This window comes from Buteo buteo, chromosome 8 (genome assembly GCF_964188355.1).
Source record: "Buteo buteo chromosome 8, bButBut1.hap1.1, whole genome shotgun sequence".
NCBI lineage: Eukaryota > Metazoa > Chordata > Aves > Accipitriformes > Accipitridae > Buteo > Buteo buteo.
This window is the reverse complement of record NC_134178.1, coordinates 8,459,753-8,485,300: the sequence shown is the minus strand read 5'-3', so window position 1 is coordinate 8,485,300 and position 25,548 is coordinate 8,459,753. Positions and strand designations below refer to the sequence as shown.

General features: G+C 44.9%; 1 protein-coding gene across 1 annotated transcript in view; it reads right to left on the bottom strand.

Moving 5' to 3' along the window:
• Positions 1-1,615: 1,615 nt before the first annotated feature.
• The window catches only part of TSPAN7 (tetraspanin 7), a 98,495-nt gene continuing 74,562 nt past the window's right edge, over positions 1,616-25,548 (bottom strand). The window contains exons 2-8 of the mRNA XM_075033555.1: positions 21,247-21,435; positions 18,947-19,021; positions 17,482-17,577; positions 15,209-15,364; positions 10,647-10,730; positions 3,050-3,122; positions 1,616-2,736 (exon numbers count right to left, since the gene is read on the bottom strand). Of these exons, the coding sequence (XP_074889656.1) occupies positions 3,054-3,122; positions 10,647-10,730; positions 15,209-15,364; positions 17,482-17,577; positions 18,947-19,021; positions 21,247-21,435 (669 nt within the window). The 3' untranslated portion in view covers positions 1,616-2,736; positions 3,050-3,053. The remainder of the gene's footprint in view (positions 2,737-3,049; positions 3,123-10,646; positions 10,731-15,208; positions 15,365-17,481; positions 17,578-18,946; positions 19,022-21,246; positions 21,436-25,548) is intronic.

Genomic DNA, 25,548 nt, shown 5'->3' with positions numbered 1-25,548 from the left:
GGTTGAGGGCAACAATTGAGCACGCACTGAAGGGCTTTGCTGAATGGACTCAATTCAACGCTTACACCTTAAAGCTGAGCACATGCTTTACTGAATGGGGAGGGGCAAGCTGGAGCAGTTTGGGGGCCTGCTGACCTGTCACCCAACATCAGCATTTTCAAAAGAAACAGCTCTTGGCACAAACAACTCTTTCTTTCAAGAAAAAGGAAAAAAAAAAAAAGGAAAGGAAACCAAAGAGAGGCTGGTGCTTTTCCACTCCAGAAGGTCGCTGGTGGCTCCTGAGGGAGGAGGCGGCAGCCTTCCCTCCCTCCCTCCCCTCCGTGGGGCAGGGGAGACCTGCCCGGGGATGAATAGGGGAGGGAAACTGGGGCAGCTGGTGGGCCAGTTCCTTCTGGTGTGGAAAAACATCCCCCTGCGAACTTCCTGCGCCTGCGGGAGAAGGGCATCGCTCCAGCATCGCGTAGCCCCAGCAACCCAGCAAGCGGCTGCGATTGTTTTTAAGCTCTCAGAAGGGACTGCAAATGCGAGTGCTGCGACCCACGCCAAGTGGGTTTGTCCCCCACAAAGTGCCCAGGATTTACACAGGACCTGTATGGGCATTCTCCACGTTTAAAGACGCCCCGCTCCCTCACAGCAGATGCTTTGAGGGCAGATTTAAATTTGTGGACCAGCTTCTTCTCTCATTTAAAAACCTCTGTTTCTCTTCCCTGCTCTGCAAGCGCTCTCTGAATAAAGCCAAAGATGCCACCGGGGTTTTTAAGACGTGCCGCCTCGGCATACGCCGATGGGTTTTTGCCTGTGCGGCTGCCAGCCCGTTTATAGTCGTGGGTGAGAGCGCACCGACCGCGCCAGCGCCGCTCCGAGGTTCGTCGGGAGATGATGCTGGAGGCACCACGCAGGGCAGCCCCCCCGGGCGGACGGTCGCAGTAACCGGGTGGGTGGCACTGACGGATGGACAGACGGACGGAGGACGGGCTGGGACTCCGGCAGCTGTACGGGCTGTGCGGACACAGGCGCTGCGCCGCTCCTCCGCAGCCAGAGGGGTACGGGGCTTCCCTCCTCACGTCGTCTTCTCTGTCCACGTTGCCAAAGTAAAGGGCTCAGTCCAAAACTTCCAGGTTTAAACTTTCATGGGCTTTCTGTCAGATCTTCAACGCTTCACGTATTCAAATGAGAAAGAGATAAGCGCCTGCCTTTCCATGAAAGCAGCAACGATGGCTATTACCCGCCCCCTCCCGAAGAAGTCCCTCTTCTCCCCACCCTCACCAAAATTAGAGAGAAATGCTTAATGCCAAAATCTCGCACAGCACTAAGGACAGGATAATAACAACACTGCAGATCGTTATCAGTCACAAGAAGAAAACTGCAAAGCAGAGGGTATGTATTTGTCACGTGGTGACACCAGCTGCGGAAGGTTTTTCTAGGAGTTTTGAAACAATTCCAGCCCTTTCTCTTTTTTGCCCAGGGTAGTAACATTTTTCTGTCACCAATAAGTTAGTCGTTAAAATACGCATAAAGACACACCACTCCAAGCTGTGCACTTTTGCTTGCTGTTCACTTTGCCCCTCAAAAGAGTTTTGTTACAACTAAAGAACGAAAAGGAAGCGGCTAGAAATCTGTAATGGTTCCATTTATTAATACGTATATCACAAATACTCACAATATCAATGCATTCTCGTTGGCATGCTAGACAGAGGCATTATTAAAAAAGTCCTATTTTTTTAAAAAGGTTTTAAACTTTTGCTTTCCCCCAAAAATATTTCATATGCCTGTTTTTTTTTGTGATTTTTTTTTTTGTGTGTGTGTGTGTTTTTATTTCAATTTGATTCAACAATGTATTTGGTGGCTGCAACCTTAATGCAAAAAGAAAGAAAAAGAAGGAACAGGAAAAAAGTATGAAGGCCGCAGTACAGCACAGTTCAATTAGTTCATAACTACCTAACAAAAATAAAGGAAGCAAAATTCCTGCCTTCACAGTAAGCAACAACACAGCTTAATAACAGTATTACACAGGATCAGGTTCAGAGGCAAAATGCACTAGACAAAGCCTACCGGGATACGCACTAGGCATACAACACTGAGTAAGAATCAAAGATGTAGAAGAACATCAGGAATAACGGTTCCCTTCAAGCACAACATTTTAACATCATTTTCAAGTATCTTTATGTTATGTTACTGATTCCTTTGTTTTTGGGGAAGGGGGGCAGGCGCAGGGAAGGGGGAAAGGATGAAAACCTTAGTAAAGCAATAAACAAAACAAGAAAATAAGATAAACCCAAAAGAATATATATTTCATATACTGTTTTTATATGAACGTGTGCAACACTTATTAACCATGGTGAAAGGCTAATTATGCCCTCCAGTCACTACATGCACAGCCCGATCAATGCTGTTAATGAATTACCTTTGTTAACTTACGATGCAACTACTGTGTGACCAAGAACATACATACGGTGCCATCCTACGCCGAGCCGCGGGGATGGGGTCTGGGTCCGGAGGCCGAGGGGACTCAGCTGCTCTCGGTGGCACCGCGGTACTTCACAGAATGGTACACTACGCATGGGACAGAATTCGGGAGGTGGGGGGGCGAGTGTGCGCGCGCACTTGCTTGCTTGTGAGGGTGTGGGCGTGCGTGCGTGCGAGAGACAGTGGGTGCTATAACATTCGTTTCAGTCTTTCTCCAATTCTGCAGCTCCTGATCTTCAGACAGGCTCTGGACGTCGCACTTCTGAAAGACTGGGGAGTGGGGGGGAGAAAAAAAACAAAGTGGGTTGCTTTGGTTGCTAACAGCGGTCATGGCAGGTATTTTGCCCTCTCTTTTCAAGAAGAATACTGAAATGACAAAACATTCAACAGTACATTTCCCCCTTTTTTTCCCACCAGACAGAATATTAGGATGAAAATCCCAAAGCAAAGAATCTGTGGGAAGACTTAATTCTCGACGAACATGCTGGGCAAACTTGCCTGCTATCTTCAGCAGAAGCAGCACAGCCATGGCAATATACCGAGGTGTATATAAAATACCGCATGGAAAGCAGGGAAAGCTCACCTTATTACACCATCTCGTACTGGTTAGCAGTAATAAACCGCGACAGACAGCATGCCAGCAGCATCCCGATCAACTGTTCCAGACAAGAATAGAAGTAGAATAGAAGGACTTAAGTTAAACGAATGCAGAGCAAAGGAGAAGCCATGGTGAGCAAAGACTTCATGTTCTGGAGTTATTATGCGCTACAGAATTTATGCCTTATTTTAAGGACCGCTCTAACCAGAAAAACAGCACTGAAATCTCCCGTCTTTCTTTGTCGGATCTTCCTCTTGATCGTTATCAGAGAGCGTTTATTTGACAGACAGCATGCCTTTTTGCTACTTTCCAATCCTGTTGTCATTGCCTGGCCAAGTCAGGCGTGGATGGGTAAATGGCCGGGGTTTCAGCACAGCACCGGCTGCATTTCTCTCACAAGCTCCACCTGGGTCCCCCACCACCAGCCACCGCCACCGAGAGCTGGCGGTCCCCTTAACTTTGTTTAACAGCGTGCTGGGGAAAAGCTTCCTAATGCCCCAGGGTGGTTATGCTTTCTTTACAAATAATGCAGCACCAGAGAAATGAGCGTTATAAATCTGGAAATAAATAAAAAAAAAGTCTTTCGCTATTCCCTTGGCTGTCACTCAGATTATTGAAAACAGATCCCTGGCTTCCACTCGTCAATAAGCACTCAGTCATTTCAACGTTTTGCCTATTGCAGTTTGTTAGCGTTTCCTGCATATGCCAACAGCGTTAATATACTATAAATAATTCAACCTCGCTTTTCTCATTTGGGTTGGTCAATTAATTAACTCATGAGCATATCCAGATTGTTACAGCTCATCCCCGGCTACAGGGGTGAGGCCAGAGGGCCGTCTCCACAGACGGACCAGCCTTCCCTGGTCCTGGCTCCAAGCAAGGGCTGTCACGGCCGCTCCAGCCGGTTCGCCCGTGCCCGTGGGGCACCACCTCTGCCTGTCTCCTTCTGCTGCGGGGAACGGTGCTTGAGAAGGGGATCACAACCTTTCGGCAGCAGCGGAGCTCCCTCAGACCCCGCAGAGCACGCCTAGATAACGCCTGGCTGGCTGCTCGTCCAAACTGGCTCCTATTTCACGCTTGGGATTGCGTGTCCTTTCCCCTGGACTGTCAGTGCTCCCTGTTAACATGATCATCATCAAAATATATGTCTTCTATACCAGCCAACTGCTTGATCTGGGCTGGCATCAGCCCAGAGCAAGACCAAGCCAGGATACCTCAAATCCGGATAAATTGTTTTCTTGCCTCTGAGATGTCACATTCCTGGTCAGGCCACGCTTCACTTCCCAGAAATTTGCTCCCTCTCCTGTTTCAGTGTCCACCAGAACTGTTCTGGGCATCTCAAAAGGGCACAGAGTCACCCTTAAAAGCAGGCTGAACTCCCAATGTTCTCCCCCACACCCCCCGATTTTGGCACCAAATACCGAGGAGGACACTGCCTTGGTTATAACTAGATGCGGGGCACAGATGACCATCTGACCCTGCGTTCACCTCCTGACCAACCTCCAGTAAAAACTTAAGCTAACAGGGTGCAGGGGCTGTATTTTCAGTTGTCAAAAGAGATGTGGGTGCAGAAAACCCTCCTCAGCCTTGAAAATCTCACTCAATACCAAGAAGACCTTTTTGCCATCTTGTTGCCTTTTCTACTAAACTTCTCTAGATGCATGTTCAGGCAGGAAACTTATTTGGTAGTTGGAGCACTCATGCACTTGCCCACGAGTCCACGGACCAGCAAAGATGAGGATGCCTGCATTGGGCTTTGGATTTCCACGCTTAAATGCTCCAGTCACTGGGAGGATGATTCTACCAATTTGGCAGTTTGGAAAGTGTTGCTGAAAACCCACCACATTCTGCAGGCTTACTGGAGAGGCTTTGACAGTCCCACTGCTGACTTGTGTGATGTTTCTTTAGCTCAGTTCTGTTTTGGAGAATGAGATTTCTGTTTTGGAGAATGGTATGTATTTCTCCGTGCTTTGACAGGCAGAACAGAGCAAGCACCTCTGGGTGGCCCTGTCCCACCCGCTTTGCTATCACTTTTCTGTGTTTGTGGTAATTTTCAGTCTTTTCTCACTTTCCTTGGCTGGTCTCACAAGTTACTTCTCTGCCTTACTGAATTAAGAAGAACTTCACAGCGTATTTAATCCTATTTATTTTCACTAAGCAAATTCCAGCCCAGATCCAAATCAGTTCCTCCCTCATCCTACAATGGCCAACAACATATGTATGTTCAAGTTTACTTTTTTTTAAAGTTTTTTTAAGTACCTGTGCCATGAGGTACCTATTATTTCCCATCACAAGCACCCAGATTATGGCCATTGTTGTTCACGACCACAATCTGCTGCTTGTATCAGGTTTACAAGGGGAAAGATGCTGCAGCCCATACAAAGAGGAAGCCATGGGCTTTTCTTTCCCCCCTCAGCTGTAGCAGACCTCTGCAGCTACCTTTAATTAGGGATTCTTCTGTTTTACACAGGTTGTAACTCTAATAATCAGCCTGTCTAAGCCTTGCAGCATTTGCAGGCATGTGACAATGTTTTGATTGACTCAAGTCACTCGTAAGACGAATGGCAAGTTACACATGAATGTATCTTCTGATCTTTGGCCCACTTACTAATTCTTTGCTCTGTCCATATGCTGGTTTATGCATTTAAGTGGTTATAGTACCATAATATTAAGCTTCTATATTTCAAAAATAATGGCATGCATATCGAGCCATTGCTTACACATTTTACACAGCATTTCTAGCTATTACCAGGACATAGCAGAGCTATGATAAATATCTTAGAAGTACTTTGAAAACATATAAAACCATCTCTTTTCCAAGGTGTGTAGACTTCCACATTCAACCACAAGAGCACTGTCCCTCCTGTAGCCAAGAAGAGGCAATACTGTATTAAGTTGCTGAATTTTCCTCACAGTGTTCTTTCATTACAGGCATAACTACGGTCCTCTGCATTTACATCAGGTTAGAGGCTCCCAGTCTGTGAACCACAAATGAGCACTCTCCACCCACCCTTGCTTTCTGCATTTGCTTGATCACATGCAATCTCTGCTCTTCAGACAGGAGGAAGCCCCTTATCCTGTTGTGCAGCAAGTCCCTGCAGCTCCTTTGAAAAACCAGAGGAATCGGCATAAAAGGATTCTGGCAAAGAAATCAGCTGCTAGAAGTTGCATTCCTTTGCTTCCATTGTCTCTCAAATGTCCCATCTCAACTTTTATCCACTTATTCATTTTTTTTATTTTACAGTCCCAGTTTTTTAAGTGCTAAGATGCCAGACTTGGTTCCGCATTTGTATTCTCTTTCACTTTTTCCCTTTCTTCTAAGATTATCTTGGTCTTCTGAACTATTATATGGAAAATTGAGAGTTTGCCTCAGCACCTCTGGTCTTGCCACAGGAAACTCGAAAATGCTGAAAATACTTTGGTTTAGAGCACTGGGAAACCCACATCCCTCAGGTGCATCTCCTATACTACCATCCTGTTGGCCAAAGCTCATTCCAGAAAGCACAATACAGTGCATGAGTTCTTTATCTCTCCATGGTTTCTAGGAGTGATCTCAGGCATATCTCAGTTCTGACCATTGAAATCCATCCACAGCAACTTCCTAGCAACCTTATCTCCTATCATATATATGAAAACTGGCTTTTTAATATAGTTATTTAGCAGGAGCTAACACTGACTGGAAGGTGTCCTGCATGACGTATTTATTACATCTTATTATATTGAGGAGAAACTGAAGTGCAATTTGAATTTCCATTTTATTTTGGGTCTTCACCATTTCTCACTCTTTGAGAGAATTTCTATAAATAGAAATGTGCTGAACTAACTTGGAATTTGTCAGTAGATCAGGTAAGCTAAACCAGGGGTTTTTATCCATCAGGAATAATTGTTTAGCTCAATGATTTACCTTGCCATATTCTCAAAATGCAAATCTCCAAGCACCCAGGTTTCCTGGCTCTATTTTAGAAGACAGAGAATTTTCTATGTCACATGTCGCCTACCTGAGTCAGCCTCCTGTGCCGTGGTATGCCTCTGGCACAGGTCCTATCTCCATGCTGAATTCACACTGATTAGTCTTTAGAAGCAGCCTGATCTTATATCAGATTTCAAGTCACATATTGGATCCCGATACGGATCCCACTCCCTAATCCTGGTGCAAGGGGTGACAGAGGTGTAAACCTGTGCTAGGGCCCAGTCTCAGCCTCCCTATACTCAGACAGGAGGTGCAGCAGATGAGGTGGATGATGTCTGTCTGCACCAGAACTGCATCCACAGTCAGGCAGAGCTACTCACATTAACGTTGACAGTAAAGAGGGCAGGTGGATGTTGCACGGTAGAGAGGGACTGTAGCTGCCTGAGGACATATCGTCAAATGATGGGAACTGTGCGTGCTCAACAACTGGTTTTGAGCACATGAAGAGCACCTGACTTCCAGTCCTTCAGTACAAAGGGAATAATTTGGCCTTAACACTGCACTGAGACTCCCCTACTCAGGGACTCTACTGCAACCACAATCTATAAACCCCTCTAGACTCTGTCTCTTGCAGCTCTTAAGCCAATGCCTGCACTGTAGTTTTATCTAGGCAAAACTCTTCATCGTCTATGCTGCTTGCATAATTTTATTCTCTGTTGGGCACAACACAGAGATCATTTTGCTGCTCTGAAGAGCACCTGCTAAACTGAAATTATTCCAGCTGGAAGTCAGCATTGGCATCCGAGTCCAAAACCAATCAAATTGTATTTTATTGTTATCGTTTCAAACCCGAGGAGCAGTGCAGACAATGTCAGCAGCGCAGCAGTTTTTTTAAAACTCTGACTCTGACTGGGAGGTCTGTGCCAGGCCTATAAGATGTGCAATGCCATTAGATCAACTTTCCCTATTTCTGGGAATCAGCACATTCCCCATGCTAGTCAACAGCTAACAAATCATGTGAAGGAAGGGCCCTTGAGCATGCTTTACTGTAGAAGAGCAACATGATCTAATTTGTCTTTTATTTCGATTAAATCTATTCTCAGTAGGAATAGCAAAACCTCGCCTTCAGCTGGAGCACTGCCTGGCATTACTGCCAGCCACGGTTAACCTGAAATCAATTTGTAAACACCATCCCTAATTGGGTCCAGCAAAACAGATTAGGCAGTAAATTTTAACTGGCCGCCTTCTACTCTTCACACCCCAGGAGAGATGCATTTTTCTCCCCTGCATCCCCTCTCTTCTCCTTTTTACACATTCGCAAACACCCCAAGCAGCTGGATATCAACTCGGAGTGCCAGAGCCTTGCACTTACGCAGGGGAGCGACATCCCCAGCTGGCAGCAGGACACACGCTGCCATCAAGCAGCGTGAGCTGCCAACGCCACATCCAAACATACTTTGGTTTTCACTCGGAGGCGCAGCAGCCAAGTGCCTTCTTCCCCGTGCTGCCTGCAGCCTGTCACACTGATTTTGCCTTTGCGCCAAAGGGCTCCCGTTGCAGGGGCCACATTCTGCCCGCGCTGCCCGCCCGCCTTCCTCTACAGAGCTCACAAACAACCGATGACCGACAGTAAACACCCAGACACGTGCCAAAATAATAACAATTCCAGCTGCACTCTTCCTACAGTGTCCCTCCCAGCTGCAAACAACTTTCAGGCAAGATAAGATGATGCTTTGCCTATTGTACCTATGATACATCGATTAAAGGCTTTCAGGCAGCATTGGTCCTGACTGAGGCACTTTCCCCAGCAACGTATGAATTGTAAAATTCTACGCATCCCATTTTTCTTTTGGATAGTTTTACATGAGGCATTTTAAAAGATGCTTTATAGCCTTCTGGCTGTCTAGAAACCAAACTGAAATAAGAGCTCAGAGTCCTATAGCAGTAATCAAGTCATAATCAATGTCGGAGAAGAGTATCAAGACAACCGTGACCATTCAACAACAACTAGAACAGCCTATTAAAAAAAACCCCCAAAACTCCCGTGCTCCATGCACCAACAGCTTCAGACTGGTGGTTTCACCGCTTCTGGATCCCGAAGACCTGACGCCCACGCACACGCCCTGGGTGGCTGCCGGTATGATGAGCCAACGTTTACGCTCACATGAAACAGGCCGATAGGCCAAATCACGGGCTTCTCACATCTAACACGTAGGCTACAAGGCATCAGGATTCCAGATGCCAAGGCAGGGCAGTCAGCTGGTCTGAGCCCAGACAGTTTTAGGGCTCCCTCAGGTTGTACATATGTTGACCGAGAGGACATGGTGGCCATTTTCCACACGGCTTAGGGACAGTTATTCCGAAGAACTTACAGGCCATTGCGACTGCTGAGCAAATGAAACCTCAGAGAGATATAACTAAAACACCTTGCAGCCAAGCACAGGCTGACCACATGGGGCAGCAGGGGAAGAGGGCAACCACAGCCCTCCCATTAATTCACTTGGCCATCACCGGCAACAGCACTGGCAAATCTCTTGTTTCCAGTGCAGCGCAGTGTAAACCTACAGCTTGCTAACTGAATTCATGAGTTTTAAGAAGAAGTCAAATGATTTTTCCTAGCGCCTCATTTTTTCCAACCGCTGGATAAACATAAGTCATTCAACAGATATATTCATATTTTCAGTGTTGCCTCAGGACCCAGATTTTTAATATTGTGTGAATGAAGCAAATGAAAGTTGCATGAGAGTTTTTGAATACGACATTTGCAGTTGTACTATGTACTCTCTGCAAAGAGAAGGCGGATTGCCTCTCGGGTAGAAACGGTTCAGGCATCACGCATGTCACTGTGCATTTTGCTGAACCATTCTGCAAGCACTTTTGCATTGGCCGTGTTTCCCTCTTTCTCATTTTTGCCTGTTTCCAGGAGAGTCCTTGCCATCACACACAAGGTGACTAGTACAAAGGAGCATCTTGTTGATAGATGCAGGTGTTTTCCTGCCCCTTATTGATCAGAAAATTCTGACCAGACCTTTAGTTTCCCCAATTCTTGTCCAGGTAAAGGCAGTGTCAATATCAGGGAGCAGCAAACACCTTCTTAGCTCTCCTCTTGTCCCTCCCTTGCCAAACTCCTTTTGGTGCAGGCAAGGAGTTGGTTTAATAATCTGGTTTTGGCAGATCTCTGCTCAGTGTTCAGTGCTAAAAGGGAAAAAAAAAAAAAAAAAAATCGGTCACCAAAACCAGGTGCCCCCTCCAGGCTCCAGGTCCAGGATGGGGAGGCCTGAAGGTACGCTTTTATTTGAATTCTAGACTCCTTTAAGAAAAAATAAGAGTACTTAGAAGATAGAAGCCTATCCAAACAATGGATAAGCTATTTGTCTTCTTAGCTGTTTATGCTCCATTTAAGCCAATGTTTTATTGGGTTAACCTCTATTTGACCCAGTGGAGGGACAAGTTGTTTTCCTTGAGCTAGTCATTAGCTCAACCGTAACTGATATTCCCAAGGAGAAACTTCATTTAAGTTGAAAAAAAGAAAATCAATGAACAGATGACCTCAGGACTAATGAGCATGCTGAGTTCAGTCCCTTTCCATAATCCTTCCTTCCTTGAAGTCCAGGGAAAGAAAAAGAGAGAGGGGAAAAAAAAGGGGGGCGAGGGAGGCATTTATGCACTTACCTGTGAGAATGCAATCCCAAAAGCCACTCCAGCTATGATTCCCATATTTGTCTCCATAAAACTGGTCACCAAGTCATAACAGCCCTGGAAAACAAACATAATCACTCCTTGTATCAATCTTCCCTACCACAAATGCATACATACAAATTTCTCATTTAAAATGGACTTGGGCTAGACAATATTTTTGCTGTAATTTCCAACAATGTCACCTTTTTATTTAATAGCAAGTGTGATTAAATGATGGAAAGTGGTGGCAAAACCAGTTCTTTTTAGAAACAAATGTATTTCAGTACTTTTAAAAGCTAAATGTGATGTTGCACTCATTTTTATAGGTCTTATTAAAGAAAGTCAGTTTGCATTGTTTTAAAAAACATGAATATAGCTTTGACCTGAAACCAAACCAGTAACAATATAAGGTAATGTTATAATACAATACAGGTTTCAAAAATGAATAAATGATACTTATCTCCTAACACTCCACATATTTAATACAAGCATGCTTCAGGCATCCAGTGAGGCATTTGGCTTGCCTTTGCCTGTCAAAGGACACCAGGCAAGGTACTGAGTAGTATATAACTTTAAGCCATATAACAAAGTTATCAAGGGTTTTGTATGAAGTTTCTTGGTTTGTTTGCTTTTGGACATAAAATTCCCTGCCCTGCTCCCCAAACCCAACTTTCTCTCTCTAGCTCAGACCCTGACTCCATCAGCTGACTTGCTTCCTCGTGCCTCAATTCACAGCCCACACCAGGGCCGGAAGATTCATACGCATTTCTGTCCTTCTTTTGGATAGGCTGTTTTGAGATGCGCCCCTCAGTATAATAATTTTCACCAAGTTTCTCCCCTCACCTACTCTACCCCTCAGAAAAGCATTTGAAATTAGCTTTCCTAGTTTGTGGTGCCTAAATGAATCTACACAAGTGACACAAAACTTGGGGAAAAAAAAAAAGAAAGATGACATCTACTTTTTCTTTCATTACTAACCCATCTGTCCATACAATCCAAAGCCACCTCTCAAGCCCTTCTGCCACGCTTCCTCAAATGACCAGCACCACTCTCAGCCTAAGGCCAGTCCCAAGACATTTTATTTAATGCTATAACTTTATCCACTTTATCAGAAGTTGGAAAAAACAGAAATAACAGTGAGTTCCCCTTCCCAGTTTGGACTTGTGTCCTGTAAGAGAGAAGTGTTCCACGTTTCCCCTCCATCCACACCCCCCTCACTTCTGCAAACACTGTAGGAACTCAGAGGATTAGATGCTTGTAAAAAATAACAGCTAGAAGGAAAGGACAATGTCCTTTGTTAAAGACAGGCCATTCGTGAACTAAATTGCATCATTTCTTTAACCTCTTTTATAATATCAGAAGACATTTTATTTAAACCTGAGAGTAATGAAGTGGTAAACCTACTAGTAGCTGAGAACCAACACAGCAGTAATTCATTTCTGAAATGTTTAAGTGTACCTATTAATCCTTTATTACGTCTTACAACAGTGTACAGTATGTCAGATTCAAGTTTGCTTATTTAACACATCAAGCAACTATAGTTGTGTGTGTCTTACACGTTATGAAATTAGATTAGATTTCTCAAGCAGGGCTTTCATGCTGTCTGACATGGCTTAATGTTCTCCCAGCTCTTCTGAAATCTGTTCTGCTCAACAGCCTTCAAGAGATGCAACATCTAACAGCAATGGTAATTTGAGGGAGACAGAAGATCTCGTTAAAAAAACATGCAAGTGAGAGAGTTGTGATCACTCTCCTCATTTGAAGACTTTGTTTTCCCAAATCACAATAATCTGTTTCCTGAAGTACATTGCATAAATACAGCTTAATTGCTCAGTCCTTACTGTGCATGGAGTGAGAGTGCAGGAAGCACCCAAGAGTTGCATACACATTACAGAAGTATGTGAAGCACTGTGTGTGCACATCTGGGTGCTGATTCAGAGGACAGAAGTGACAATTTAGCAAGCATCCGATCATTCTTGACTCCATGCATCTGTTCCTTTATTAAGATTTTAGAGAGAAGTTCTTGGGGTTTGTTGGTAATGAACTCTGAAGATTAAAAGCACTATATGAACATTAAGTAGCTAATCCTAATGACAGCTCTCAGTTACGTGTTAGTCTGAGATGGAGAAACAGACAGAGAGACTAAATGATTTACCCAAGGTCACTAAGCAAGTTAGTGGCAAAATTGGCAAAGAAAATCCAGGAATGTTGTCTTTCAGGCCTGCAATTAGATCATCAGTTTAATCCTCTTTGGATAATTCATCATTTGTCCTCATAAACTGCTAGTAATTTGATTAGCTCATAGAGAACTTGTCTTACTGAGAGTTTTGCAAGATCCACCAACAAGATGTATTCCAAATATGCTTATCCACAGGAATGGTAACAAGGGTCTTCCACAACACAGACAATACGTATTTTCCTTTTTCTCCAACACAGAGAGCAAAGTGCCTATTTCCAAGATGAGCAAGGGGCTTAGGTCAGAGGCAATGATGTTTGTTTCCTATCTGAAGTGAAAGCATAGGGCCACGCAACATTTCCTCCTGTTTGCTTTTTATTCCCATGCCCCTTTCAGAACCATCCCACCTTCCTCAAACATTTGGGACAATTCCGAGAACTCGCAACTGCTGAACAGAAATCTTTACAACCTTTGATTACAAGTGGCTATCTCAGAAAATGGGACACAATGTCACAGGACATCCAAACTTCCCCTAGGTAATTAAATCATGTAATTAAGTCAAATGCTTCCTGAAGAATCAGCAGTCCTTTTCTGTCAGCTGACTCGTGCATTTGACAGGAGAGATGCTTAGGAGCAAGCGTGGCTGGAAGTGAGTTACTAGCCCTGGACTAGCACAAGCTCATTCATCCCTCAGCTGCTTCCTACAATTTAGCAGGCATCCTTTGCAAAGAAGAACTCACAAGTGGACAGGGATTTCTCTGTGCATGCAGACCACACAGAGCAATCCTGGCATTTTGGGGAAACACCAGAGCGGTGCTGGGAATGCAAATGGCACCTGCTCAGTTATGCAGCCAGGAAAGGTTCAGAGTGCGCGGCCATCCCAAACTGAAAAGGTGAGACCTGCTGGTAGACACCAGAGTTTTCCTGCTGGGAAAGTGGGCAGAAGCAGGGGCTCAGGATGGGCTGCCCAGGAGGCACGCTGCCTGCAGCCGATGCTGGCCGTACTGCACATCCCCTAGATCCACTCTGTCCTGCCTCTAACCTTCTTTCCACTTCTACAAAAATGGAAAGTTACTACAAGTTCATGAAGTGCAGCTGAATGGAGCGGCTCACCCTTTACACTCACGCAACCCAGCAAGATTACTTTGGTGGTGGCAACTGTGAGTTTCTTAACAGATGGACATCACTAATGTTCCACATACGTCTGCAACAAGTGGCTCTCATTAAACTATTACAGAAAAGAAAGGCTTAGTGGAAAATAATCCTCTAGTTGTTTTATTTTTTTAATACATGCTAGAAAATGTTGTCCACTTGACTGGTTTTCAAAGAAAGATGTTTCAGGCTGTGCTTAGCCACCACTCCAACCTCCTGATGCACAGGTGACTGAGGTGAAAAAGAAACAGAACACAGAGAGGTATTTCCATATTTCCCCTGTTATCTACTCAGGACTTTTATTTATTTTTTTAAATTCAACTCTGAAAACAAAAACAGAAAAGAAAATAATCCTTAAGTCTGACTAAGCTATGCTGCAACTTAGCATGGTGATTTGGCCATTGATGATGCACTAGCACTTAAAGCAATAGCTTGAGCTGTATTTCTGCAGTGCAGTGTCTGTTATATATGCTGCATTATTTTCTCTTTATTCCTCCCTTTCTTTGTGTTTTCTGTATTTTTGTTCTCCACTTATTCCTTTTCTTCCTGTTTTCCCAACCTGCTTTCCCAACCCTGTTCTGTTTTCCCAACCTCCTCCTTCAGGTGACCCCAGGGGAGGAGTCACTTTGGCTGTGCTATGCTTGCAGCAGCACATGTCCAAAGATTTTAAGAGTCGTTGTAAATGTACCAGCCACCCCCAACGCTTGCTGTCAATTACCCATGTTGTCTCTGTTTGGGATGACAGTCAGGCTCCAGCGCTGAAATTACTGTTTGAACATAAGCAAGAGTAAAACCTGTCCTTCCCTCCTCCTAGCTATGTCCTTGTCCTCAACAAACCCCCACACCATTCAGCAGGAGTGAGCAGAGCAGCAGAGAAGTGCTGACCGACCTAACCCTCAAGGGCAGTCGAGCGCATGTGCCACTCATGGTCCTGCGCCTGGCCAGCATTGCCTCGATGTGCAGCGCCATACCTCAACCTCTGCTGTGAGGAAGGGGAAAAAATCCGCTCCTCATCAGAAATGTCGCTGCACCTGGTCACTTGAGAAAGGCCAGCTTGAAGAATTTGAAAGCAAGTGGGGGGCAAAGCCCATCCTTACCATCACTCCAGCTCAATACACACGTTATCAACTAACCATTTGAAACAAAATGCAATTGTAAGCAGCCGTACACTCCACTGGCATACTGGATGGTTTCATAATAACTGCCTCTGGCACAACATTACTGGTACCTTCTGGTTTACTTTGGTGGCAGCCACGGTCATGTTACGCAGATCCTGAGTATTACAGTCACTGGAGTTCATGCAACAGCTTGTAGGAATGCCGTGTTTGAAGAAGTAAGGGCTGGTGCTCCAGTTGGTGTAGCTCTGAATGCCGCAGCAGCTCAGCTATGAGGAATAAGAGGCAGATTTAAAACAAACAAACCAGCCAGAATTAAAACTAGTACACAATCATCACTGCCCACTTAGTAAGCTCATAATCAAAATAAAGACAGGTTGTCTCCAGTTTTGAAAAGCAGATACCACGCCCCACCCCATTTATTACAAAAGTATCAGGAATGTCATTTACAGAAGGTGGGAGCAGATGACCTACTAAAAAAAAGATATTTTATAAGCAGAGCTATTATTTGCGACATTTGACAAAGGTCCAGCTGTAAGGCCATCTTTTTTAGTTGAGGGTCTTTTGTTTTTTTTTCATTTGTTTGTTTCCTTTGCTTATTTAGTTATACAGTTAAAGGTGATCTTGGAAATTCAAAACAGCCTCACAATGCGGTCAAAAAAAATGGCCTTAAAAAACCCAAAGCATTACACAGAATTACATCCTTCTCGTCTCCGTGTCAGGAACCTGTGGTGTTCCCAAATTGCTTTGCTGTATTACAGATGGCCATACTGGCCAGCATTACGGCAGACTTTGAGGGGTTACACTGCAGGCCAGCCATGCAATGCTGGCTGTTGAAGGGCCACCACGTCCCTTCAAATCCTCTGGCATGTCCTTTGCCATCATGTGCCAGATCACTTTGCAGGGAGAGGGGTTTTTTTCCCAAGAAAACCAAGGGGATTTGTGTCCAGCAGCTCCAGAAATCTCTGGGAGCCATGCTGCCAAACACATACGGGGTCAAACTAGTACAAATTGCTAAGGTGAAGCAAGCCTCTCTAACTCACCAAAATAATTTCTAGGAACATTCACTGAGCCATGAATAGGAGACCATATGTTCATAGAGAGTGTCTATGAAATCAGCTGAAAAACCCTAAGTTGGAAAGGATGTTCTGCTCTAGATGCTAAGCTATAAGACATTCACTCAAAGATATGGAGTATGTGCTAAATTTTCTGCATGAAAAGGGCTTGTAAATGCAGTTCCTGTAAAAACAGAGCTACAAATGAAATGAACATTTTGCTACGACAGAAACACTGAACCATTACTCAAAATTATTTAGTTTAGCCAACTCCAAGGAACCAGAAGTTCAAAACACAGGTTAACATTAGGCAAACAGACAATGTGATGGCAGAATATACTCAGTTTAGAGCAGTGCAGTAATCTGCTAACCCAGAGAAGACAGGTTACAGGCACAGTTTCAAACACACTGAGGGGTCTAATATAGTAGTTGTAATTTCTAATGAAGATCTAGAAGTCATCAGTACAATTACATTAAAATTTCAGCTGTTCAGCAAGTTACAATCATATGAAAAGCAAGTTGGCTCATAGAATGTATTGTGAGCTGAAGGGATAGCTGCTTGCTAAGGTACAGTTTCCAGCAGGAATTTAAATGTGAATTTTATCTCTCTGTGTCGTAGTTGGTGGACTTGGTCCCTTTTGGTTGGCATCTCCGACTAGTTTGGCCCTGCTGTAGCATTCGCTCGTGCCCTGTGCCCTGCTGAAAGGCAAAGCAACCTCCCATTGCCCTGCTACTGCATCGCGTGGGTCAGAAAGGCTCTTCCACTAAGCACCTAATCCATCCTTCCAGCACGGCCAGAGAACAGCTTTCATTGCCGACCTCAGCAGCACATTTCTCCACACCCTTTTCCTCTGGAGAAAATACACTCCGTTTCTCCCCTTAACTCACTAGGTGTCCTTGGCCAGCCTGTCACTGTACTTGTGAAGAGAACTGACACAGTTTTTCAGTGATACAGGATGCTAGACTATAAAATCCTGTCTCATCCAGCTGAAATTTACATTTCATTGTCCCCTTGACAGATTCCCTTAAGAACAAGGTGTGTTCTTAAGGGATAAAACTGGGCCCTAAACCTAACTCAAGATCTGGGTCCAACAACAAGCAAGTGTGACAGGCCCTGTCTTTATTAGATAGCTCGTTCATTAAAACTTAGGCATCTTGCACGAGCATATCAGTTGAAATACTTTTTCTTTAGATCAGTTTTGCCAGCTTCTAATTTTGCTTGCAATATACAGCTTGCAGATTGAACCATCCACACTTCATGTTCTGTGATCAAATCTGAATGTATGCTTTGTCTCTCTTTATTAATTTTTAATATCCAATTTTAGACTTACACTTTCCTGTACGTTATCCACTGCATGGCTCCGCTCATCATTCTTGTTGTAATTCTGGATTGCTTCAGTGTATGTCCTAAGGAAAGTATCCTTGATCTATGAGGGTAAGGAAAAAACCAGCACACATGAGCAATGAAAAGCATAACATCTGGAGCATTTTTCGCAGGAAGCAAATGCATTTCCAAACCTAAAAAGGCACCCAAACTACCCCTTCCCACTCATTTTTAAGTGTGTTTTCAGAGCTGGCAGAGCTCCCTCTTAACTGCCAGGAGTCATTTATGCCCTTTTTCAAGTGGGGTCTATTGGACATAGAAAGAAAACTACCCCAGCAAACTGCTACATTTTAAAAAACAGAAAATGACTTAACCTATAAGAAAGATATCCTTTGATGCTTTTTCCCAAAACACTTTGTTCCAGCACTAAGTCTGATGACAGAAGCCAGTGGCATCAAAAGAAGACATGAATTCCCCAACTGGGCAGCAACCCTCGTCCCCAGCACCAAAGGTGTTTGCGTAAGGAACAAGAGGTCTCTCAGCTGGAGAAGGTCAGGCACATCACTAGGAAAGGCACTTTAGATGGTAAAGAGGCTGGGTAGCAGATTATTTGGGCAACCCACATGGCTGTGACCTTCGCAAGAGACTGCCTCTCCCAAAAGGGAGCAGCAGCCTGACACTGAGGAGGTATTTCAGGATCAAATTAAAACCTATCCATCACTTGCAAGGGCAGATAACAGAAAAGCCTATAGCAAGGGAAATCTCATGCAAAAAGAGGAGGCTAGAAAACCAGTTAATACAAAGAGAAGAGACAAAGAGGGTCTCTGGGGTTGTCCTGGTTCAGCACTAATGGCATGTAGGTTCATGGACTTGAAGCCAGAGGTAGACCTGATTACAGTGGATAAAGCAGAAGTACTACTACAAATCTAAACCATCATGCTTTTTTTAAAGCTTCTTCCTGTCCCAGTTTCCTACCTCATTCTATTTCTAATCTTTCCTTATTCTCAGGATAGAAACAAAATCCCATCCCACTCCCTCCCACCCCCCCAAAAAAAAAGATTTACAAAACATTGAGTCTGGTCTGATGCAGAATTGCTCTCTGCCTTATATAAACAAGCACTTGCCTGGCTGAAGAAGCTGCGTTTAAGAAAAGTATTTAATCTATTTTGCAGTCCTCAGCATATGTAAAAGAGTAAAGAAGATCTTACATGATGGACACACAAAAAACGATAGCTCCAGAGTAAATTATCAGGCAGCTGAGGCCAAGAGCTTTGGCTAAATCCCTTCATTTGGAATCGCATCAGTTTTTAAGAGCTGTACATGTTATTGTTGCACATCAGCCGCATCCCTGGAGATGTGTATGGAGCCGCCGAGCTCAGCGACCTACACATTCTCCACGCTCCAGAGAACTTCTCAGCAGCTCCTGCCCAGGAAGGCACTGCCACATGCAAACTCAGCACATTTCCACATACCTCGTGGCGAAACACAAACCCTGAAATGCCAGCCACTAGCTCAGCCAGGAACACCAGGGACAAGAACATGGCATACTGAAAAGGAAGGAGGCAAGAAAAGTCAGAACGTGACAGGCTTTTGTCTCAGCACAGATACTGCTCAGTTATCACAAAAAATTTAACTTTCTGCTCTAGACACTCTTTAAAGATGTAAAGAAACCAAAGGTCTTTTGGAGGTGATATACAGGTTATTGCCTGAATATGTTATATGTGTTTATACAACTCACAAATGATATGTATTGTCTAATTACTGACTTTTCTGACATTTCTGTTCCCACATCTTAGTGTTCTCATATAAATTAAAACACGCTCACATGCCAGAGATGGATCCAAGTCACTCAGGTTTTGATCTTGCAGTAAAGAATACAAACAGACCCTTCATGTTTGCATGGCACTCTGCTAAAGTAAATAGGCTTCTCCAGGTGTTTTGGTTCATGTTTATCTATCTCACTGCTAGACTGGGATTTGCTGCCTGATTCTTGAAATTTCTCCAATAAGGAACTGAACCACTGACTTAATTGGAAATATTCTCACTGTAACACTAGACAGATGCCTCAAATACTTTGCTGAGCCAAGGCCCATGTTTGGCTTTAGGACCAGCATTTGCATCCAGAGCTAAATAAACCTTGAAAACAGTGCTTTCAGTGTAGACACTCACAAACTATTAAAAATACATCTAAGCAGAAATAAAGAAGGTAAAGAAAAAAATGCAAAGTGGGATGGTAAAAGTTGAAGTTGGGGCTTAATCTTCTGGAAGGAAAATTACCTTTTTTCTCCACATGCTAAATAACAGTGAATTAAAAAAGGAAACACTTTAAATTAAATTCAGTCCTAGCAGGATTTAGTGGAAAGAGGAAAATTTATTTTTAATGGAAGGTTGTTGGAGAAGGGAGGACAACAGTGAAGGCAGAACTAGAAAAATCTTTCTCTCCAATTAATGCAGCTGTCAAATCACTGCCTGTATTTTGTTCAGGAGAGAAAGAAAGTTTTGAAACATTTCTTACATGTACAATGAAAATAAAACCATATGCTTGGAACAGCACGTGCCACTGTTAGGGGCATACCTTTAAAAAAGTGACATGACTTACAGAGCAACTAGCAGAGCCTGATTTCCTATGGATTTATATCATCATTCACCTTTATCCCTTTCCCATCTGGACTGCAGTAACTCCGACAAGCCTCTACACGTGCCCTGACAGCACGTCACCAGCAAGAGACAGCAGCGGTGCACCTACAACAGCATTAGGCACATGCCGACTGGCCACCAGAATATACCCGCTGACCGATCTGCAGCTGCTCTCTCTCCCCTACTGTGCCATCAGTTGAGGAAATGAACTCTCTTTAAGATGTGCTTTCTTAAAATCCAGTTCAAACTGGAGAAGAATTGTCCCATCTCCTTAGAAAATCAGCCCCAAAATATTGTAGCACGAGATGCATTGTGCTGTCAAGCTCTTTTCCACTATCTCAGTGCTTCACAAGTGCTATTTCTACCCTTCAAATCATTACACATGCAGCATTTTGCTCCTGAATATTCCTAGAAACACAGTTTATCATACAGGTTTGCTTAATCTATAGTTACTTTGCATTTTAAGGTGGGCTGGAAAACTCAGAACAGAGAATCTTATAGGGAGAGAAGTTAAACTGGACTGAGAGACAGCTGCTGTACCTCTGCTTAGTGTACCTTGAGTCCATGCTGCTTTTGAGATGAGGACAAACATACCATACAGAGCTTTGTTTTCTGGGGTTGACTTGTTTTATTCTAGTGAATGTTAGAAGAAAAAGAAAGGTTGGTGTGCTTTTAGAAGGTATCTACTAATTTTTCCATAGATTTCACATGAGAGTATTAAAATGAGCCCTTCAAAATATACTTCAAATGAACTTTGCATTTATGATGCTTTGGACATTTTTAAGATTGTAAATATATCTATCATCTGGCTCACAGAAAAACAGAACGATTGTAGAGTTACTCACAGAGTAATTCAGCAGCAGCATTTCACCCTGCTCCCAACCACACATGGGCCTGTATGCCGTGCAGTAGCAAAATTCATTCATACTCAATCAACAACTGGTTTTGGCAAAGATTTTTTTTCCCCTTCTTTGTCCAAAAGACACACGTGTTGAACATTAAGATCAATAAAATCTAGCTTATGTGCCTAAAAAAACATGTTAACATCTGGTGAAGCTTGGCAGGGGGTAGGGGGAATCCCAAAACATCGACAAAACCTCTTCCCCTCTTGCTTAAGGCACTTTGGCATGCTTACCAGTTTCAGCATCCATGGGCTGCCACGACAAGTGGCAAAGCAGCCGAAAAGGCCGAAGACAATGATTGTGGTACCCGTTCCGATGAGCACGTAGGGGGCATTGGTGGAGTTCTCAGCAATGAGAGAGATGTATGTGCCAAGGGTGAGCTTGCCCCAGACGCCAACTGCGAGAAGGATAACGCCTGTGATCTGCAAAGCAAGAGGAGGAAGCCGTCAGGAATTACCAGGGAAGGCATCCAAGCTCAATACACAGTAATCCTGAAGGGATTTATTGGTGCTGTTGTGTTGGCAGAAGGAAGACTCAAGACTTTTACTAACTCCAGAGGGATGGACAGAGAAAATTAATTTCCAGCATCTGGAGATGTTACATTAAGACTGCCACCAGAGGACAAACATCTAGGACTAATCACCACAAAGCTGACGATTGCCAAGGGAGGGTGCAGTGTACCACCTGCAGGAACGGGCTTTCTGCTCCTACAGCACACTGAGAGAGGCAGCCAACTCCATCACTCTTACCAAAAGCCAACAATAACTGCCCAACAATTTTGCCACAAAAACTGCCTGAACCACAAAAACCTGCTGCTTGATGTCCCATCCTTCTTAACGCCAAAGTTTCAGGAACACGAGCATCCCTTGCAGTGCATTACTCTGGCAAGTGAGCCTTCCCCAGGCTATTACAGCAAGCGACCCCACTGGCTGCGCAGAAGCTTTCCCCCCCTCGAGCATGGAGTGGGAGGACACCAGTGGGCCCTGGGAGCACCCAGCCTCTTGTCTGAGATGTTCAAGCAGAGACGGCCATGCCACAGGGCAGCCGGGGCACACAAGCTCCCAGGGATGTGGGGGAAGCCCATGGTGTGCCATATACCGACATTGAGTAGTGGCCACAACAGGGATGGTGCCTGCAGCATCTGTTGGTCGTCTCCCAATGCTGACACGCCTGCTTCAAGACTGTACACATGTAAATCATTCCCACAGCACGTCCAAAGGTGGGACACGAAGGGCCCGTCCGGAGTGCCAGATCTGCAAATGCTTCCTGAATTCCCCCCACACTTCTTACTAGCTCCTCCTGGCCACTGCTGAGGGGCAGGAGCAGAAGAAATGTCCTGACAGTATTCTTGTGTTCGCTTTCCAAGTTTTCTCTTGTGAACATTTTTATACTGCTGTGAAACCTTGAAATTCAACACTATTACAGCAGGGTTGCCCTCCAGTTGTTTGTGGAGGGGATCCTTGTTCACAGTTATGTTGCACCTAAAAAATCTCAGCTGAGCTACGCTGTAAGATCTTTCAGCTACTTTTCATACAGGTCGATGTGAATTAATTCAGGGAAAGCCTTCTCGAAGGAAAAAAGGAAAGCACCTTTTTTACCTAGGCTAGCTCAGAAAGGACTATGCAGGGTGTACCCCCATGACTCCCTTCCCACTGTGCCTTTCCACCGTCCTGCTGCTCGGCACTAGCAGGCAAAAAGGAGCCCGTCCTCTGCTCGACCTGTGTCTGCGGCAGCGGCAGCAAGTGCTAGTCTGGTGCAGCACTCCTCCCTCTCTGGAGAGGGAACTGCATTCAGCAGAGCTGCTGAATAATCAGAGCCACCTAAGGAAAATACCAGGAGGAGGGAGGATACAAAACAGATGCTCTGAAGAAAGATACGGGGGGGGGGGGGGGGATGCAGGGAAAAAGAAGAAACCAAAAAAAGAGAGAATAAGGAGAGAAACTGGAGAGGGGAGCAGGCAGACAAAAGCAAATTAACGTGTCCTCAGAGAGAGAAGATCCTTTCTATCCTAGAGAGAAAATAATCTCACCGGGCAATTTTGGCACTTCCCAGTTCATTCCCTTCCTTCCCCAACACCTCCCAGAGCTGTAGGGAAGACATGCCCCAACCTGGCTCCCACTCAGAGCACACTGGAGTGCAGCACTGCCAGGGAAACCCATCAGGTCCCTCTGTCTCCCTAAGCCTCCCCTGCTCCCCCCAACCAGCCACGGCAAGCGCCGGCATTTCTGTCACATCTTGGGGACAGGATTAGCAGAGATTTCTCCTCTCCTGCCCACCGTGGCGATAGGAATACATCTGGCTCCTGTCCATCTTTCAGTGCAACTGCGTGAAAAGTGCTGATTCCTTGCTCTTGTACCCCACCAACTAACAGCTGAACGTCAAAAAAATCACCAAGTAGCTTACATACCCACAGGCATCAAATGCCTCCGCTGAGTCTGGTTCCATCCACACACAACACTGTCTTCACCTCTCTCCCTCTTCTCCCTAACAAAAGCTTTTTCAGAGGGTGCAGATTAATCAGCAAAGTCCGAAAGTGAGCTGTGGGGGACTCGGAAATCCGCAGAACAACTTTTGGTTTCTCGCCTCCAGTTCGACAAAGGGCTGGTTTCTGTGCCTGAGCTGCTGAAAGTTTTACCACTGTCCCCAGGGAGACATAAAAGCAGCCTTCACTGCCAAAATGAACAAACAGCTTCACATTTGAAAGAGAACTCAAGCCTTGCAATAAAAAGCATTTTTAGTCGGCTGTTTGAAACAATTACTAACCCTTTACTATGCGTTTTAAGAGTTTGGTTTCCCCCTGTCTCAGGGGGCCCTATCCAATTTATGGTACACACAGACTTTGGAAAAAAGGAGCAAAGCCTCTCGGTGTTTTATTCCCCTTCTGCTTCTTAATAGAGCTCTGATTTACATGGATTTAAGGAAATCCCTCAGTTTGTGGGGAGGTCTAAACCCCCAGCAAGCTTGGCACTGTGCAGAGAGGACGGGATGTTTCCACAAAGACACGCTGCAGACACGCCTCGGGTTGCAACAGCGCCAGCTGGAATTTCGCTTGTGAAGAGGAAAAACCAGAAGACTTCCCTGCAAACCTTTTCATGACCTTTATTTAACAGAGCACGAGCAGCGGTATGACTAACACCAACCTCCACCCAGAGGCAAACCTTGTTTCCTTATTTTCAAGACACACTTTTTATCCCTATGTCTCTGCTCCATCATGGAATCAAGGGAACAATCAACGTACTGTTTGGTTTGGGTTTTAGGTTGGTTTTCTTTAAAAGCAGGAGGGACAAGAGCAGACAGAAGACTGGGATAGTGCTGGCCTGAAAACAAGGCAGCGGGAATACACACCGCGCCTGCCACTCACCATCACTACACGCATCGTCTCCTACTCTACCTCTTGCCCCAACAGGCTGCGGAAATGAGCCTTGTATGGTTGTACCTGATTAACGAAGCAATTCCTTCATTTGACCTGAAACCACCACGCCAGCTTAATTCTCTGTTCAGTGTGACCGGTGGGTCAGGCCCAGTAGGTGCAAGAGCTAGGTGATGTGGGTCCATTTGCATCTGAAAGGTCTAAAAGAAAACTCAGAGCACCTCCTGCAATGAAAAGTCTCTCCCCAGTCTTCCCCGCTCCCTTCCCACTGTAATGTTTCCATTCAGACCGTGACCATATAATTCAGTGGCGAAATGGAAAATGACCAGGAAATCATCGAGATAAACAGTGGCAGAGAGATATATGGATATGATCAATACTTCTTCTCCTGGAGGTATTTCAGATATCCTGGCAGTCAGAGGAGAGTGACCGCAAGCCTTTCAACTTTTAGAGCCCCCCCTGAGCCACGACTCACCACCCAGAGCAGCTTTATTTATAAACACCTGCAACAGCCAGCCCACATGGAGTGAGAGAGCAGCAGTCCCACTCCACCAGTGGACTTCTACAGCAAAACCTGGCCTTTTTGTGGCCCCTCCAAGGATTAAGAGGGTTAATGGTATGGAAATGGTATGACAACTACAGCCTACGCTGAAAGGGTGGCACAACCCCACTCCAGGTCCTCAGCAGACACAGAAGAAATGAACTGGCAGCTGCAGAGCCTACAATGCCCCAAATGAGACATCTGGAGCGGTACAGAAAAACATGCCTTAGCAAAGGCAAAAAAAACCCAAAACGGTTTGCTTCTGAAAAGCGACTACAGAAGAGATCCTGCCCAAATGTAAGGAGCTGTGGGAGAACCGTCAGTAGCTGCTCTTTGGAGGGCTGGGACCCCATTCCCCCCACAGCTCCCGGGGGTCAGAAGGCTCAGAGCAGCCTCTCTGAGCTTTGGCCCCGTTTTATGCAACACCAGTGGTGACAAGCGTGATATGATGAACGCAACCCTGGCTTTCGCCACCTCCCTTGAGCATCTCTGACTTCGTGGGTTGTTGGGGTTTTTTTTATGGTTTCAAGCTCAGAGTTTGAGTACGCACAGAGGCGGCCGATCGGAGGAAGGATGCACAGGGAAGGGCTGCCTAGGTAGCTCAGCCATTTTCAATATTTACCA